Consider the following 17,841-nt stretch of genomic DNA (forward strand, 5'->3'; position numbering starts at 1 on the left):
TCCTCTTTATGAAATAAAATTTTGCAGTGATATTCCTGGAGATTCAGACCTTTACACTAAACAAGTTTTAATAGCAAAAGCTAAAATAAGCTTGCTGTAGAGTTAGAATTGTCCTCAATAGTAGTATTGCCAAAATTTTGATGCTATGCGGAATTTGTTATTTTGCCATTTGAGATTTCGAGTGAATAGTGAAAAAGAATGTCAAATTTAAAAATCAGTAATTTTACATACCCTCCTACTCTGTGACGTAACTGTTGGAGTGTAGGATAAATTAACTTATGGACAAACACATAATAGTGCTTTGGGTATGTTTTTAATAATAATAACCACTGAATCATCCAAAATAAACATAGTACTTGAAGTATAATTTCATTCTTAGTTAATTTCCTATATTTAATACACACTTATAACACAGAAGGCTACATTTATGTAAATTACACTGGATCAGTGCTTAATGAATTGCCAGTATCTGCCAATTCATTTTAAAGGTGGGAATGCTGTAGGCTGCAAATTTTGTGAAAATGAGTGATTATTAAATATCAAATATATCATTTATCATCACCTTTCATAACCGTCACTCTCTATGTATATGTAAGAGTCAATTTCAACTTTCATGAACCAAAAAAAGCTGAAGTAATATTAAAAGAGTATTTCAGTATGAAAAGCAGACAGGGTTTTTGGCTTTGTTTCAGATTTTTTTTTCACCTGTCATCTCTGTTTTACACCACAATGACCCATATTTTTCCTTGATGACATTTTATTTTTTAAGTTGTTTATTCATTGTATTTCATTGCAAAGCATGCTTTTGAAGGTCATTTGTCCATAACAATGTGGTTATAAAAGTGTTTTATTTTCCTTTTTCTTTCTTCCTTTTATGTGGAATGTATATTTCTTGTGAGGTAAGACCCTCAGCACGTGAAAGGAACATCTTTTTCCTCTTCTAAATCAAAACTGCTGTTTGTCCTAAGTCACTTTAATTTCTACATGTTGTCACAACACCATTTCTTTTCAGTCTGCTTTCTGGCCTGTTAGTGCTGCCTTAGGTTTTATTTATAGCTATTGCTTGTAGTTGCAAGAAATCTTTCATTGTGGGCTTAATTTAGAACATGCTAATTGCTTCGCTACTGCAAATCCTTTAAATATTTGATTTGTATGCAGTATCTGTGCTTAAAGAAAGATGCATCAAAATATTATTAAAAATACATTCCAAGCCAAAACCAACAAAGGCAGTTGAATATGGAATATGTCCTGTAACATGAAATACTGCATAATAATCCTTACTAGGCACATTTTGAAGGACATGCTGGCAATGCCATAAACACAGTATTTGTAATTGTTGCTTTTGGTGCCCTCATTTTACTGGCTTTCATTTAATTGTTTACATATAATATGTAATGTTTGTTAAGCATTAAAAGAGCTCAGGAATTTTGTGCACAGATTTAGCGAAAGGACCTAGGTAGTTATCAACAGCAGCTTATAAGAATTAATTTATGTTTTCCCATATTTTTGTAAAGGCTGATGGTATAAAGCAGGCTTCTAAGGCAATGAACTTCTGGGGTTTTTGGTCTTAGGTTTTAGAAATAGCCCCCCCATTTGCTTTCCCTAAACGAATTTCTGAAGTTAATGGAGCGCCCGCAATATTTGTAGTAGTGTAAAATCTAAAGCCATGTTGCATCAGGTCCTGTAAGCACACGTTGCAACAGGATGGATCCTATCTCAAAAATACATGTAAACCAGCTAATTTTCAATATTAATTTATGATGTTTCTGTAAATGAAAATATAATGCAGGCAAATTTATTTTTGTTCATGTTAGTTGTATATCATAAGCCTTGTGATAGTTTTAATGGCAGTGTTGACTGATGTCCATAATTAATAAACCACATTTAGAGGGCTGATACATTAATGACATTATAAGCATTAACCTGGCTTCTCTTTCCATTTTTTTTAATGTAAAAAACAGAATAATGGACATCAGTTATTTCCGTGCCATTTCCGAGGTGATCTTACATTTTCTGTACTCTGAACCACAGCTAAATGAGCACTTAATGCAGGTGCAGCCAGATAACAAGCCACAAGTACAAAAATTAACTTCAAGTTTAAACCACATGTTCAATAACTCCAGCATCCTCAGCGTGTTTGAGCAACTTTTGACTTGCAAGGTCCAACTGGTTTGGGTTTTTTTGTTTTAAAGAGGACGATGTCAGTAATGATGGGAGCTCTGTGTCAGCCCTGTCTCCTTTCGGTTATGCCAGTTTGTTAGCTGCGGCATTTCCCTTTCAGAAAGGCTTCCTACTCCTGAGCAAAACAGCATATACAGAACAGCACTTTCTTACAGCCTAAGCCATGGTACGCTTTCTGATAGGAAGATTGGGCCATAAACAACAATAAAAAGAAAAAATGGCAGGCTTGTTTTGTAATTTATTATTATTATTTGAGTCTTTGACAGTGAGTCATGAATCATTTACACTTTAGTGAAGTATGTTTGAATGTGGTAGATCACCCAGCATGTATTTCTGCTGTAAACGTTTTCAGGTTCAGAGCTGCAGCATGCTTGTCTGCACATTAGCCCTCCAAATTTAGTAATTTGGAATGATTTGGCCCCATTCTTGGTGCCACATTTAAGTGGTGAAATTTAGAGCCTAACACGTGGATAATGTTATGGCAAGCAAAATTTTGCCCAACAGTCCCCGCCGCTTTGAAGGAATTTGATCAGTGTGAGACATGATTCAGAAAATAACAGCTTTTTCTTCTATAGAAGTTGAAGCAAAGCCTACCATTTAACTCCCAGGAAGCACTCCTCCAAAGCAACACACTGCTAGCAAATTGTTCTTCCTTTCTTATTTGCAACTTCCCTGACTTTTCACGCAGGGTGACTGATGCTGTTATGGTGGGAAATCCCCCCAAAAACATTGCTCAGAGATGCTTTTTTAAAACCCAGTTTACTTTTCGTTAGGTGGAATAGATAGTATTGTACCTCAGTATGCTCTTTAGATACCTTACTGATCTGATACTGGTTATTTTTATGTCACTGTCATATCAATAACAACATTAAGATACCAGTGGGCTCTGCAAACACCTGCTCAAAGTCTTGGCCATCAGAATAGTACTTTTTCATAGCTGTATAAAACTATCCTCATCAACAATTATAAACATACTGCAGTTGAAAAAGTAAACGTATCCAAAGCTGCTTCTTTAACACAACCTGCTTCCATTTCCTCTGTGCCACCCAAGGAGGTCTCTGCTTGTATAAGCAGAGTTCACCTACAGCTTTAATCAGTAGAAAAAGAGATGTATAATCTGAAGTGTTGTGGTTTCTTAAATATTTCGTTTTCTATACTCAGAGCAACAAAAAGGGGAAATAAAAGCTAAAGTGTATCTGCAGCTGGGAGGCAGTGGGGCTTTGCTGCCAGCTGGTTGACCTCAGTGGTAACCACCTGACACTGAAATTATTTGTCTCGTTTTACAGCAGCCAAGAGTTTACTGAAGAAGCCGGATGGAGTTAAGGTAGGTTAAACATGTGCCTTAAAATACATTTTATTAGTCACCACCTATCTCTAACTTCTGCCAGTTTTTGGATTTAATTATTGATATTTCTTTCCTTTATAGAATTTGTTAATAAGTGCTTCTTACAGTGTATGTGAAGTGATTGAAGTCAGTAGGTGAAGCTTAAAAGTGCAATAAAAGAGATATTTGGGAAACGAGGATTTTAATAAGGAAGATAGAAAACTACGGGAGAAAGTGTTTTTCTTGCTATTTTAATGAAGCAATGAATGTGGAATTAACGTCTCGGTGTTATTGATTAGCTTATAAATATAAATAATGGTTTGGTGGTGGGCATGTTAGTTTTTTAGGTATCAGTGTTTATCTGCAGCTCTATTGCCACCATGTTGCCCCTTGACTTTTCACTAGATTTCATAGAAGACTAAAAAGTTGTCTGGTAGGCTTGGCTCCACATAAGGTGTATTCTGCCAGATGTACTTGCTATATTTGGCAGAACTTGAGGGGTTTACTCTCTCAACAAATGAGCTCATCCTGACCTCATAGACCTTGCTAAGAAGGGAACATTTTGGCAGCTTTCATACACAATTTAGAGCTCCTGTTCTCATGTCAGCAGAACCTGCAGGAGGAGAGATGCTTCACAAATGAATGTTCTGGATACATACTTTGAAAAACAGCCAGAAAAAAAAAAAAAACAGCAATGAAAAATATTTTATTTATTTTCTTGAAGGGCTCCTGAAGACTAAAATAAGCGCCTCAAGCTTTCATTATATCATTCAAAAGATATTATTATGTGCTCTGTGTGTTTACTCAGAAGCGTGTCTTTGACCTGAATTTTAATTTTTTATTTAATCTTTTTACTTTTAACAAAACAGTGTACACTTGAATACCAAATATTTGTTCCTGTTCTCCCACATATGCGCACTCTTCCTATCAAAAAAATCATGAGATTGACTTAAAATGGAGTACACTAGGATTTCAATGCTTCTCACGGTCAAGTAGAGATACCCTAGCTATATGGAGAAGCACACATTCAGTACTGTCATTCCTGTGGAAATTGCTTTATGTGTTTCATTGTGGAATATATAAATTTTATGTACTATATCTGACCAGCTTTTCCTTTTTAAATATCATTCCTCCTACAGGTCTACGATGGTATTTCTTATATCTCAGTTTTGATTATAATATTGGAAACAATTGTTGCCAAAATTTTGCCTAAATTATATTTGTTGGGATTTGATACTTTGGTTTTCAGCACATTTGATGAGTCTGCTGTTTGTCTGCATGGTCATGTGGAGCAAAGGGAGTAAATTTACATCTGGGGAAGTCTATATTTTTCCACCCCTTTCTACAGCTTTAGCTGTCTTTTTCTTTTAATAATAATAATAATTTAAAAAAAAGCCAAAACAGAAATATACTGTACTCCATGCATTGATACTTCAAATCCAACCAGTCACATTTTCTTCTTTTCCTTTCTCTCTGACTGGTCAATTCAGAAAAGGAAGTCCAGTTCGAGTGTTCAGATGATGGTGAGGATCTTTATCGACAGACTTTTTTTCCTCCTGTGAAACATTCACACTTAGAAATCAAACAATTGCATTTAGTTTTGTTAACATACCGTGAAAAGCTGCAAGACTTTAAAGTACAATCTTGTGAATTTTAAGCCTGCAGTTGCTATCTGCCATCCACAGTGAACTGTTCTGCAGTTCTTTCAATCAAGTTTCTTAACCTGGGGACATACAAAAATGAAAAAGTAGATGTAACATGGGCCAATGCAGCTGTCCTTAGTAAATAAAAATAGTAACAAAATAGTAGTCTTATAACAGCCCTCTATTAATTTTTAAAACCTCCTTATTTTAAATACTAATAGTATTAATATCATAAAATGTAACACAAACCACGTTGCACAGTGAAATTTATTGCTTTAATGGAACTACTGTAGACCAAGATGCCATGCTAAATGCTCAGGAGTGAAAAAAACCAATTTCACAGCCTTTCCATACTACACTTTCCCAGCTAACTTCCTTCACAGCTCAGGGCTTTGGCACAAGATGTCCCAACTGACAGTCAGTCTCAATAACTTCTCTTCCTCCTCAGCCTGCTCTGCAGTCTCGCGTTCATTTGGCCTCTGTGATCCCGCACAGCAACTTACTCTATTCCTGTTTATTATGTTTTGGATTTGACTTTTGTGGTGTTTATGATGATCAGCTGTGATGTGCCAGCCAGCTTCTGTTGCTGCTGCTGTTAGAGAGAAGGCAAATATCCCTCCTCCACACCTTTCACTATGTACTCTCCTTGAAAAGCAAAAATTGCAGGTCAGGGCTGAGCAGACATGTAGTTATGTAGGCAAATAATCTGTTTTTTGGATGAACATAGAATTTCAGTGACAGAGTATCAGCGGTAGCAGTGTCCAAATGAGGGTTACCAGAAAGGTACTGTGGGGACATCTCTAGTATCCCAAAGACAAAGCGTGCTTCAACTTTTTGTTACAGAAGTACCATGTGAAAGATTTAAGTCCCACGATACAGGTTTTGTTTCTTAAAATATTTTTATAATATATTGAAAAAAGACTAGTAATAATTCTACAGTCATGCCCAGCTGTTGGGAGCATTTGTGCGTGTCTCTCCTGCACTACTGTCAGACCTAAGAGAGTGGCTTTTGACCAGCGATGCATGAGTATAAAAGTTGTCCTACTTTGCCACAAATAGCAGGTCACCACTTAAGCACAATTCAACTTTAGTATAACTGTTTCATATGAAAATATTTTACTCCTTTTGGAATCATTTTCCTTTGCTGTTAAAAATAGATGCAAAACACACCATGTGTGTTCCTGTATTAATAAAAGCACATGTATCTGTTCTGTGAGAGAGAAAGTATACAGGCTTATTGCTGTTTTCTCTCTTTAAGTTTCAAAGGCTTTTACCAAGTTCTGTTTACACAGAAGAAATAGCTGTATTTTGAATCACATTCTCTCTTTCTGCCTTTACTAATGAATGTTGTATTCTCAATATCTTACTAAGAAATTTTGAATATATTTCCTGCAGTTTTCAGCAGTAGCTGTAATGGATATTGTTTATTTTTATAGGACTTTCACCAAGGGAGTATGGACCCAAGCCTGCTCTCCTTACTCAGGCAAAATTGGAATTGAAATTTGATTAACTTATTTTCATTGTGTATTCAACAGCAAGCATTCATTTGGCATAGCACTTTTTTTTTTTTTTCTTTTTGTATTACACTACTACTGAATAGAACTGTATGAAATCTGGTGAAATCTTCATTTCTTTACTCATGTTTTTGCTTTATGTCTCTCTGCCTTTTGTTAGGGCCTTCTTATTTGTAGTCTGTTGATGACTACACTGTCCTAAAAATATGAACTTGTAGTTATAACATGATGTGTAATTTTCTCTTGTTTTGTAAGATTTAGTATGCTGTCGAGCAACGTCGTATAGGTCCTCACTATTCCAAATGCTCCTGTAGAACTTTAATTTACTGAAGTGGTTGGGGCTTTTGTAAAGTTTTTCCTGAGTAAGGAGTTCAGGTTTTGCCCATCTCACAGTCCCATAAATACCAAAGCAAGTTAGTTGATATATAAAATACTTGCTAACACTTACATACATACATGTATGACTTTATGCACAAATGTATTTATTCTCTCCTTGTCTTGAGTTCAGGCACTGTTGCAACTTACGGCTTTAATTGTGCATAGGTAAATGAAAGTTACCAGACAGTAACAGGCCGAGTTGGAGCATAAACACAACACTTGGAAATCAATAATGACTCATATTTTCTCTTAATGACAATTTCTGTAGAAAGACCACTGTTAAAAGAATCGTTTTCTCACCCAGCTGCTGTAGAGCACTGTGAACTTTGATTTTAAATCAAAGAAAATTATTTTTATTCTGTGTGGGAGAATGGTTCCTATTAAATATTACTAAATAACATTTAGTGTCAGTATAGTGTCCCCTGACATCAGCCAACAAGATTATTTTATATTATTCAAAGCCAGTTAAATGCTGGTTAAGATAAGGAAATTTGCAGTCTGTAATTAATGCAAATCCTGTTGACATTTCCATAATCTAGACATTCCCTGAGTAAGATTCAGTTCAGCTGCAGGCTTAATTTCTGCAAGCAACATGTCAGCTGCCACACCTGTACCAAAGCAAAATAACCATCAAGAACTGCTCAAGTTCCGTGAGTTTCCCCAGTGGTTCTAACTCCTGAAGGCTCGAATTTAGCAAAGCCCTTGGCACAGACAAAACTTAAATCTTAGCCTGCATGCTGAGAAGCTGACCACTTCATCTGAGGCTACAGAGTCATCAGAAAGCTTAAATCACAAGTCAGATGTTTCATACAGAGCTCAGTTTGGTCCTCTGTTCTAGGAGTTCCTCTTTCTTTATGCCTTTTCATATACGTTACTTAGTATATTGCTACTTTCTATTTGGTTTAGAAAGGCTTTTCTTTTAGAAGAAAAACCACCAAATCTTGACCCCAAAATTGCTATAGTTTCTTTAAATGAAGAAGTTAATTATGGTTTTACAAAAACCATTAACAAAACAATTTTGGACTTTCTACCTTGGTTTCACACAGTTGTTACGAAGTACTGTGACTAGAAGGTTCAGTAGAACTTTTTGGGGTTTTTTTGATCAAAGTCTTTCCAGACAATATATATGTATACACTCAGTTCTGCATGCTGCTTTGGACTGCTCTTGTTAAAATTAGACATGACCAAAATGTACATAATACTTTTTCCTAATTATTGTTACAGAAAAAAATCACATTTTTCAAACTAGTTTTACTGTACTTTAATCTTGCTTCTTAGTGCATGTAACAAGTGGCTCGGTACATTATTTTTAGTATTTCTGTTCTTTTCATACCATGGTATTTATGAAAGCTGAATCTTAAAAATGGATTTAAAGAATCAGATATGTTTAAACTTATTGCTAAACAGTTTCATTTGAATTAAGAGTGTGTATAAGTAAATACCAAAAGTCTTGTAAAGGTGTAGTGCTGTGCTAAGCCTAAAAATCAACATGAAACCTACATGTAAAGTTAAGCAGATGTGTACTGATTTGTGGAGTAAAGCTACAGATACTATAGTGTGAAACCTTACACTTTCAGGTTATAGTACCGAAATCAAAAGGCTGACACACAGTTACTGCAGGATTCTTAAGAGTGCAAAAAATCACAGCTGCCTATTATTTTTGTCTAAAATAACACCAGAAAGGCTAAGGGGGCATCAGCCTCTTTCTAGCATCAGTTGCATTTATTCAGATCAGGAATCAGTTATATTTATTCAAATCTGCTCCCAGAAGCCAGTAGAACATATGTATAGATGTCTGGAGAGCTGTGAATAATCAAATATTATTTATGGTAGTGACAGGTAATCAGAAATAAAGAACAACTGGGTGCTGCTATTTAATGCAGTTGCACGTCAAGAAAACACAGTGACTATTTAGGTCTTTGTTCAAACCCATATTACTTCTTTACTCCTCTGATATGTGATTAGCAGCTACCTAAAGGCTCCCTGTTCTTTTAAGTGCCGCAGCTGAAGTCATCTCTGCCTTCGTATAGTGCATCTGAAAACCTGTAGCTAGCATGTTTGGAGAGTTGCAGCTAGCTACTGGATCTATTGCTAGCGTTCTTTCAAGTTCATAACTTCATCTTTCTGTGATTCTTTATTTCCATATCTATATCTATATATAGATATCTATATCTGTATATAGATGTTCTATACAGAGAGATATAGATACGGTGCCTACCGTGAGTTCTAAGGCCTGTCTGTTTCTATTTTCTGCATACCTACAGATAAACAACAAAACGAACGTGGTAACCAGCCCCAAGGAAAATATTCCTACCCCGGCGCTGGTATACCTGGAATCTTCCTTCTCATGCTATCTTGAAGTTTTTGACTGTTTAACTGTTTTCTGTTTGTTCTTCCTTCTTTTCTTTTCCTTTTTTTTTTTTTTTTCTTTTTCCTGCACTTACTCTGTTTGCTTTCTAAAACCAGGTTTTGGAAAAGCTTTTTGTTTGAATTATGCTTTTTTTTTTTTTTGTGAGGAAGTCCATTAGACCATGTTCATTGATAGAAAGTATTACATGGAAGCTGGATGCGGTAGAGTCATAGCATTTGTAACTGTAGTTGAATTTTTTGCATGCTGTGCCAGAAAGTGAGTAGAATGCGCTTTTATGTTGCTGTTAGCTCTTTGCCTGATGACTGTTTCCATCTTTTCAATGCTAACCTTTTGCGGGGGGGCGGGGGGGGGCGGGGGGGGGGGAGAAAAAGCAGCTCTGTTACTAAAAAGCAGCTCTATTACTTTCTCTGCTTTGTTTTAGTATAAGTATTGATATCAAGGAGAGCTAACAGGATTATTGCTAGGCTGCCATAAAATAGACCTTATTCAGATTTTCGTTTCATATTTCCTAAAACTCAGCAGGACTTTTAAGTCTTCACTGGGATCAAGAGGCTTTTAGTGCTGAACATTTTTGCTTGTTTCTCTTACATTTAAAGCTGCAGGTGATGTTACTCATTATTAAGCTCCATTTAGGAACATACTACCAATCGGAGCGCTGTTCATGAATGTTTCTATTGCAGTCTTGCTTTTATTAGTAGCTCCTAATCGTTAGGCATACATGTATCACAAGGCTCACAAATACAAATGCCAGCGCGTAAGTGCCCAGTTTGGTGAGGTATTGTTTCCTGTATGCCTGCATACATAGCCTTGAAAATGTAGGTAATTCGCACTCATCAGCAGAGATTTTTTCCTCTGGAGCACTGCAGCACACATGGCTAAGTAGTTTCTAAGGACCAGTTAACAGGTTTCGTGCGTGAGTGTATGGCAGTCTGTTCCCAGACATAGCCATGCACAATAGCCCATGCTGAAAGTATCTGCCATTTCAAAGATTATTTGATCTTTTTTTTTTAAGGGAAAAGGATTTGGGGAAATGACACTTGAAAATGATGCCAAGATTTCTCTTGCTTGCTTTGATGCTGCTCTGCCGGGGCAGCAATTGCCAGTAAACTGTGTCTTCCAAACATAGTAGCATTTAGAGGTAGTTAACTCGTCCTTAATCCTTATTGATTCTTCTGTATTTTTATTTGATTGCATAATACTAATACAAGCAAACATGCTTAAAGAAGAGAAGTGATTTCTGGCCACTTTGTCTGTCCTGGGCTGGACAGGAAAATGTGCCAAGCAAAGAGCCTCTGCAGGTCTCCAGAGTTTCAAAGCCCTGTATACATTGGTTCTGAATAAGGTCTCTGCATGCTGCTGCATTAGGTAAGATGGTCTTTTTTGCTGGCTTGCTGTTGAGGAAATCTGTATTAGAGGCATCCAGTTTCACCCTCTGGGTAACAGTTAACAGTTGTTTTAGCTCATCAGTGTTCAGCGTTTGTGAGCTGGCTCTTTTTGCACTCCCTCACACTAATGAGAATGTATTTACCAATTGGAACTCTTTTTCTTTTTATTTTGTTCTTGCTCAGGAGCCCCAAACTACAGTAATCCACAATCCTGATGGAAATAAGGTATTCAGAAAGAATCAGCTCCATCTTGCTTTTCCACACCACACATCCCATCCACTATTCCACAGCAAAATAGGGCCATTCCAGGAATTTATGAAGGAAAATCTCATTCCTGCATTTGTTACACCTGGTGTCTCTTGAGCCTCTTTTCATCTGTGTTCATCTGCTATGTGTGTCCTGCTGATTGCTGAGCTTCTGAAGCTCTTGGGGGAGTCGGTAGCGACTGGCAGAGTTCAGTACCCTGTGCAGCTAGGCTCGGGGAGCGTCATATCTCTCTCATTTCAGCCAAAAATGCTGCAGTCTGAGTAAAACCAAAGAATGCTGTTCTAAGAGTGCGGTGAGATTATACTGACAAGTTTTATGTGCAGTTGTCACCTTAGATAAAGATGTTATTTCCGTTTATCCCATCTGCTGTTTCTTAGCATGCTTACACACCATGTTGTGACGTGTCTTTTGCACAGGACTTTGGTTTTCTTCCATAACATCACTGAGCGGTTTAAAAAAAATAAAATTAACATTTCAATTGACAAAGAGGTCTTTTGATTTTTATATGTTTTCTTCACGCTCTTTTCTTTTTCTTGTGTATTGTGATGTTTGCGTTTGGCAGCTGATTCCTAAAACGTGTTTTGTTTTGGTTTTTTCATGCATGGACTTGAAAATGGCCAGGAAATATCATCATTTTCATATAACACATGTTCCTAGGTTTTCTGGAAAGAATTTACTCGTCAACAAAAATGTCACTATTTACAGTCTTGACTTAAAGAATTGACAGTTCATTTATCTAGTCTTAAGTCCTTGTGGTTATTTCATATGAGAAGGATTGAATCTGAGTGCAAAAATAACGCATGCAGACATTTCTTGAGCATGAAAGTGCTGATGGTGTGTATTGTGCTTGTATATCCCATTCCTTTGTGTACCTTGCATCTGTCAAACATAGAGCTTTTATTTTCGTGTTACTACTCTTTCAGCTCCCCAAGTCTAAACTCGTAGGCAACAGCCAGCCTGTGTTTGAACACTAGTCTAATTTTTATCACTGAAATCCACTAAAGACCAGGAAACCCAGATAAACTATTGGCATGACTACATCTACTTGACTTTATTGTGTAATCATAGCAGTTAAGATACTCGATGTCCCAAAAGGTCACAGCAAACAAGCAAGCAACTTAATGCGGAATGTTACTCCTAAATTTGAAAGACTGATCGTTGTATTATGGCAACTGGAGTGGATACTTCAGTATTACAGGCTACATCTGCCGTCTGAGCTTGTGCATGGTGTTTACAACTTGTGTTTGTGTGGGGTTTTTGTTTACTTATCAGTACTTTATCTAATATTTTAAGTGATAGAGCACGATATATCTGTGTGGAGTGAAATGTCTAACATCACAGCCAGTTCAGAGAAAGCATGGTGACTTGTTCAGTTTTGTGTATGTGTGTGAGTTAATTTCATGTAGTTTTATTTATGGATGCAAATACATTTTGTTTTTTTAAGGTCTGAGTAACACATTAGCTGTTTTGAACATTACTTCAGCTCAGCCTTGTGAGGACACAGTAAAAAAAGGGCACTGACAAATTTACCTTTTATTATTTAATGGTAAAATCCTTTTAAGAGTTAAGTACAGTACCAGTCCTATCTTCTGTCTCTCAAATAAAAATATCCCACAGTTAATCCTTTTTAGTATTGAGCTGTGAATTAAAAATAATTATATTGATTCTACTTTTCAAGAAAGTACACAATTGAAAAAAAAAAAAAGAGTCTAAAATCTTTCCAGCTTTCTAAAACTGTGTACCTGTTAGATTTGACAATGCCCGGTTGAATTTGTCTGTAATATTTCATGTTTCTGGTAATTCATGAAAGACCGAGATACATTATCCTTGCCTTTTTAACAGTGTGGTGGCTTAAGTATTATAAACTGTCTGATAGATGAGTCATTCCTCTACATGACTGGTAGCTTGAAGAATACTACTACAAAGATACCTTAGTTTGTCAAAGTTGCTATCATCTATTTATGAATTCTTCAGCTCCTTCAAAAATTGTTTTTATCACAAAACCAATATAAAACTTAAAATGACAGAATCTGATGTAATACCCTCACAGTCACTGGGAGGCTTTGTTTTAATATACATTGCATAAGTCATATGAGCAGAAAAAATTTTAAATTGTAGCACACAGAAGTCTGCATATTTAGAAGTTGGAATGGAATGACTTATTTTGCACAGTTGGTTTAATCACTAAGCTTAAAATGGCAAGCTCTCCTACTTGGCTGAGGTAATTCATATAACATTTCAGATGGACTTTGTATGGTTGGATGTTAAAGAAGTTTCCTTTACATTCATGTGAAGTAAAAGCATTAGACAGCAGGAAATGTGTTTATGTTCCCTACTGTAGAGAATGGTAATGTTTGACATCAGTTTCAGGTGGAAATGTCTTAATCAGTGTGTGATCATTTGTTTGTGAATTACATCCCACCCTGCTTCAAGGCTTTGCATGATATCTGTAACTAACTGTAATTTTCAAAGGCACTCGAATAAGGCTTGGCCTATTTATACATTCTGCTTGTATTTACTTCTCAACAGGAATCGACAGAGAGTTCCAATACAACCATTGAAGATGAGGATGTGAAAGGTAGGAGTTTAAGCTTGAAACATTTGGAGAAGCAATAACAGGAGTTATGTCAGTGTATTTCATTAGGTCGTTAAACACCAAAACTCCTAATAAAGCTTAAGAGAGAATACTATTTTAAAGAAACTACTTTTATGCTCTTCTGTGTTACTTCTGACATGTTTCAGACTTACCTTTGACTTTTCATTTCCCAAAACACCACTTGCCATGTTGTTTTGGAATGAAGAACATATAAAGTTACTGCTTAGTAACTAAGATACTAGTTCCAGTAATAATAGTAGTAGATTAAATATGTGTAAGGCAGTGCTTTGTAACTCTTAGTTTATGTACTTTTAGCATGCATTTGTGTTTTGGGTTTGCTTTTTTCTATTTTATTTTTTGCTATCACCATTTTAATATTTATTCTGTTCAGATGCCAGTGTTTTTTCATCTTTCTCTTTTGTTCTGTCCGTACACTTTTTTTAGTCATCTTTTATTCTTTAAAAAACTAAAATATTTTTTTATTAAATTACTTCTGTAATTTCACAGCTAATTGTTTTTGTTTCCATTTTTTCAGCTCTAAATATTATACTGCAGCGTTGCTCATACAACAAAGAGTTAAAGAAAACTAGGATTGTGTATTGCTGGTTCACAGAAAAGATTGTTTTTCAGCCTCAAAAAACAATGTTAAATGTACGGTGAATATTTGTGAAACGCAAACCAGACATGATAGTAAAGATAAAATGGGGAGAATGGAAAAGAGAATTCTTAGTGAACCATTGTAATACAGGGTTTGCTTTATGCTGGAAGTAATACAATGCCTAAATACTGTTAAAAGTGTGTATGAGCAAAGTTGTACCTGAAAACACAGACTTGAATCTGCTAAAGGTTCACTGGCCTCTGAAGAGCATGGGAGCATTTTAGAATTTAGAGAGATTCAAACATAAAGTAGTTAGAATTGTATCAAAAATATCTAGTGCTTAGTCTGTGACTGGTAGAAGAGCTGCTATACGTTTGATAAAAATAACAGCATTGCCAGGGTAATGAATTGATAGTGTAAACATGAAAGCACAGTCTGCTGGTAGTGGCTGTCTGAGGAGCACAGTGTTGAAAATGCAGGTTTTATATTATGCTGCATATGAGATTCATCGGGCATTTACGTCACGGCAGCTTAGCTGAGGCTTGCACAGGAGACCAGAGCAAGGCTGCGGCAGAGCCCAGCGCCTTGCTTCTGCTGCTGCTGTTTGCACTGCTCTTGGAAAGGCTGAGGAGCTCAGCTGGTGTATGGGCTAGTATCTGCCGTCTGCTGTGCTGCAGTCATTTTCTCCACTTTTGCATAGCTGGTGTTCCCTCAGCGAAGAGAGAATTTTCTCTGCGCTGCTAGTAGCAATGCAGCTGTCAGTTGTGACTACTGTATGAGCTGCAGGTAGCTCTAATTAAGCCGCTGATGTTGGTGCTTTGTTCTTAAAGTTTCAGTGAATCATTTGACCTCCACTTGAATAAAGTCTTGGGTGCGTTAACAGCCAGTACCTACTCACTTTAAATAAGAACCTAGTCATAGCAATTTGAGTTAATGCAAAGTAATGGCTTGGAGAACAATTACAGGTAGCTGCAGCTGATGCAGAGGAAAATACAGTGTAATTCACCTTTATTCATAACACTTTGTAATTCTTCCTTGAAAGGACTATGTGTAGTTCAGCAACTAACCTCATTAAATGAGTAGCTGATTTACATGGCCTCTGCGTGATGATATAATGCAATGTTATAAGAGTAGAAGTTTTATAGTGTTCTGTCTGAAGCTTAGCGCACAGAATTACATCTCAGGATTACAACTGTAAGAAAAACAACAATGAAAATGTTTTTACCTAATTCTTTTCTATGATTCTGTAGTGTCACAGTTAAGGGCATTTGAATGGCCATGGTTCATTTTATTCTCAAAACAGAAAAGAGGATCTTGCAGTAATCACAGGTCTGAGAGACAAGATACTGGCTGTGCCTCCTCTTTGCTGTAGCTCAGTGACAGATGTGAAATGTTTAGCAGGTGATGTTTTCTGTTATTTGTAGGTTCCTGACCCATAGCTACATGCTAGTGATGCAAAGGGCATAAAGGGAGTAAGCCAGCAAGGTGAGCTGAGACTGTGCACTCTGTATTTTCTGGAGACTGCAGAAGGAGGAGCTGAAAGATGTTACCTGTGCCTGCAGAAGAGGAGGCACAGTAGCAGTGGCATATTGCTCTTCACCTGCTTTTCTGGGAAGGTGGGGTGACCGAGAAGGGCAGTTTGAACTGCTAAATCTGGGGTGATCACGATAACCTTGTACACTGATGCAGCTGTTTCAGCATCAGGTTCATGGCCTAACACGTGGTGGTACCACTACCCTGTTCACCAGACACTGGGTGAACATTTTATTCCAATGTATAGGGATTTCATTTTCTGTTTATTCAAAAAAAGAAATATATCTCTCTGTTATTAATTGTTTGCAGGCTTGCTTGTTTTTCCCTTTTTAGTATTCCTCTCACACTTTTAGTCTTTCCACCTTTTCAGAAGGCGGCTGCTTTTCAGATTGTTTTTATAAATTAAAGTTAACAGTAGCCCTAGGGTCCAATTTCTAGAATGATTCAGTCAGGCAGTCCTGCATCCCCGACAGCTATTATAAGCTCAAGCTTCATGCTTTAGCAAGGCACTTAGGAAAGATATTTTCCCCCTCCACCAAGCTTGACTTCTGGATGTAGATTTTCTAGGACAACTCTGAGAAAGCTGTTCTCCTGTCAGGAACAGCTACTAGCTGCAGCTGGAGATAAGATATTGATAGGGACGAGTGGATTTCGGAGGTAGCAGAGAGAACTCTCTTAGATTACTGACTGGCTGGGTCCTTATGTTTATGCTCCAGATGATGCTTGTCACCAGATTTGAGATCTAGAAAGAATGTTTCCCAAGGACCTTAAAAATCTTTTTGCTTTTCTTTGCAGCATGGAGTACAATGTGGGAAAAGGCACTCTCCTTCCTGCGAAGGGAAATGGGGATGCCACTCTGTAACTGAGAAGTAGTATTTGCATACGATTTATAGTATTGCAGTATGACCCATGCCTCACAGAGAATGACTCTTCTTTGCAAAGGCGTGCAATCTATGCATTTTATTCCTCCTATTATTCTAATACCGTGCGTAGACTGCACAAACAAGTACAGGTTCCTTCATTTGTACAGACTAGCACCCCAAACATATTTAAAATACTCAGCTCTCCAGCAAATAGTTTTCTTGGTTTTTATTGATTTGAATCTTTACAGTTGTGTGGATCACATGAGTCTGTGTGGGATATAGTATCTCCAGCACAGTTGTGTTTCTGTGTACCTTGTGGGAGTGTGTGTGCATATGCATGTCTGTACAGAGTATTACAAATATTACCATTCATTCAGAAAGGTAGAACCGCCCCCCCCCCCCCCCAAAAAAAAAAAAAAAAAAAAGAAAGGTGCCTTAAATAAGCTGTAACAAATTTGTCTTTGGGAACAGATTCTTAACCTCACACCTGTCAGGGAATGCATACAGTATTCTCACGTCAGGCTCTTGCCCTATTTTCACTTTTGAATGCAGGTATTTTAATTTCAAGACACTAAAATCAGGCTTACTTTTCATTTGTTATTTATTGAAAAATTGTCTTGCTTACGTATGCATTTACATCTTTTAGGATTGGAACATATTTCTTCTACTACAAGCAATGCTTGGCAAATAATAGTAATTTAAGGAAGAAGCTGATTCTAGAACTTGAGTCTGAAATCACTTGAAGCTGTAGTTCAGGGTCCTTGCTAACATGATTTTCTGACATTAACCATTGAACATGGGCTTACCTGCATGACAGTGATCCCTCCTAAATATAAGGACAGGAGTGGACAGAAAGAAGATACTGGAAAAATGGACCGTAGGCAATGCTGCCTTCTGGGATTGCTTGTGGGATTTCACCTTCCTGTAGTAATGAGACTGGAACTCTTTGGCAGCGTCTCTTTTATACGAGATTGATATGGGTTTTTTTCAGTAATGCTGAATACCATTGTTATTTTTGCCAGCAACACACGCAGACTTTTATAAAGCTGAGTTGTTAGGTTTATCGTGGTCAGGAAATGTAGATTTCTCATGGGGGTTTTTTTGCCTCTGGAAATAAGCTAATGAAAGAGCTAGTAAGAATGATGATTCTTGTCAGGGAAAAATTGCTGAGGTGTAGGAGATACAGAT

At 36.9% G+C, this 17,841-nt stretch overlaps 1 protein-coding gene across 15 annotated transcripts in view; it reads left to right on the forward strand.

Annotated features, from left to right (window-relative positions):
* The window catches only part of CAMK2D (calcium/calmodulin dependent protein kinase II delta), a 209,087-nt gene that overhangs the window by 120,317 nt on the left and 70,929 nt on the right, over window positions 1-17,841 (forward strand). For 8 of the 15 annotated variants that reach the window (XM_055711775.1, XM_055711769.1, XM_055711807.1 and 5 more), the window contains 3 exons: window positions 3,468-3,505; window positions 10,980-11,021; window positions 13,593-13,641. In XM_055711775.1, the coding sequence (XP_055567750.1) occupies window positions 3,468-3,505; window positions 10,980-11,021; window positions 13,593-13,641 (129 nt within the window). The remainder of the gene's footprint in view (window positions 1-3,467; window positions 3,506-10,979; window positions 11,022-13,592; window positions 13,642-17,841) is intronic. The other 7 variants (XM_055711826.1, XM_055711830.1, XM_055711823.1 and 4 more) reach the window with 3 other exon arrangements.

The sequence above is a fragment of the Falco cherrug genome, chromosome 1 (genome assembly GCF_023634085.1).
Source record: "Falco cherrug isolate bFalChe1 chromosome 1, bFalChe1.pri, whole genome shotgun sequence".
In the NCBI taxonomy this organism is placed as follows: domain Eukaryota; kingdom Metazoa; phylum Chordata; class Aves; order Falconiformes; family Falconidae; genus Falco; species Falco cherrug.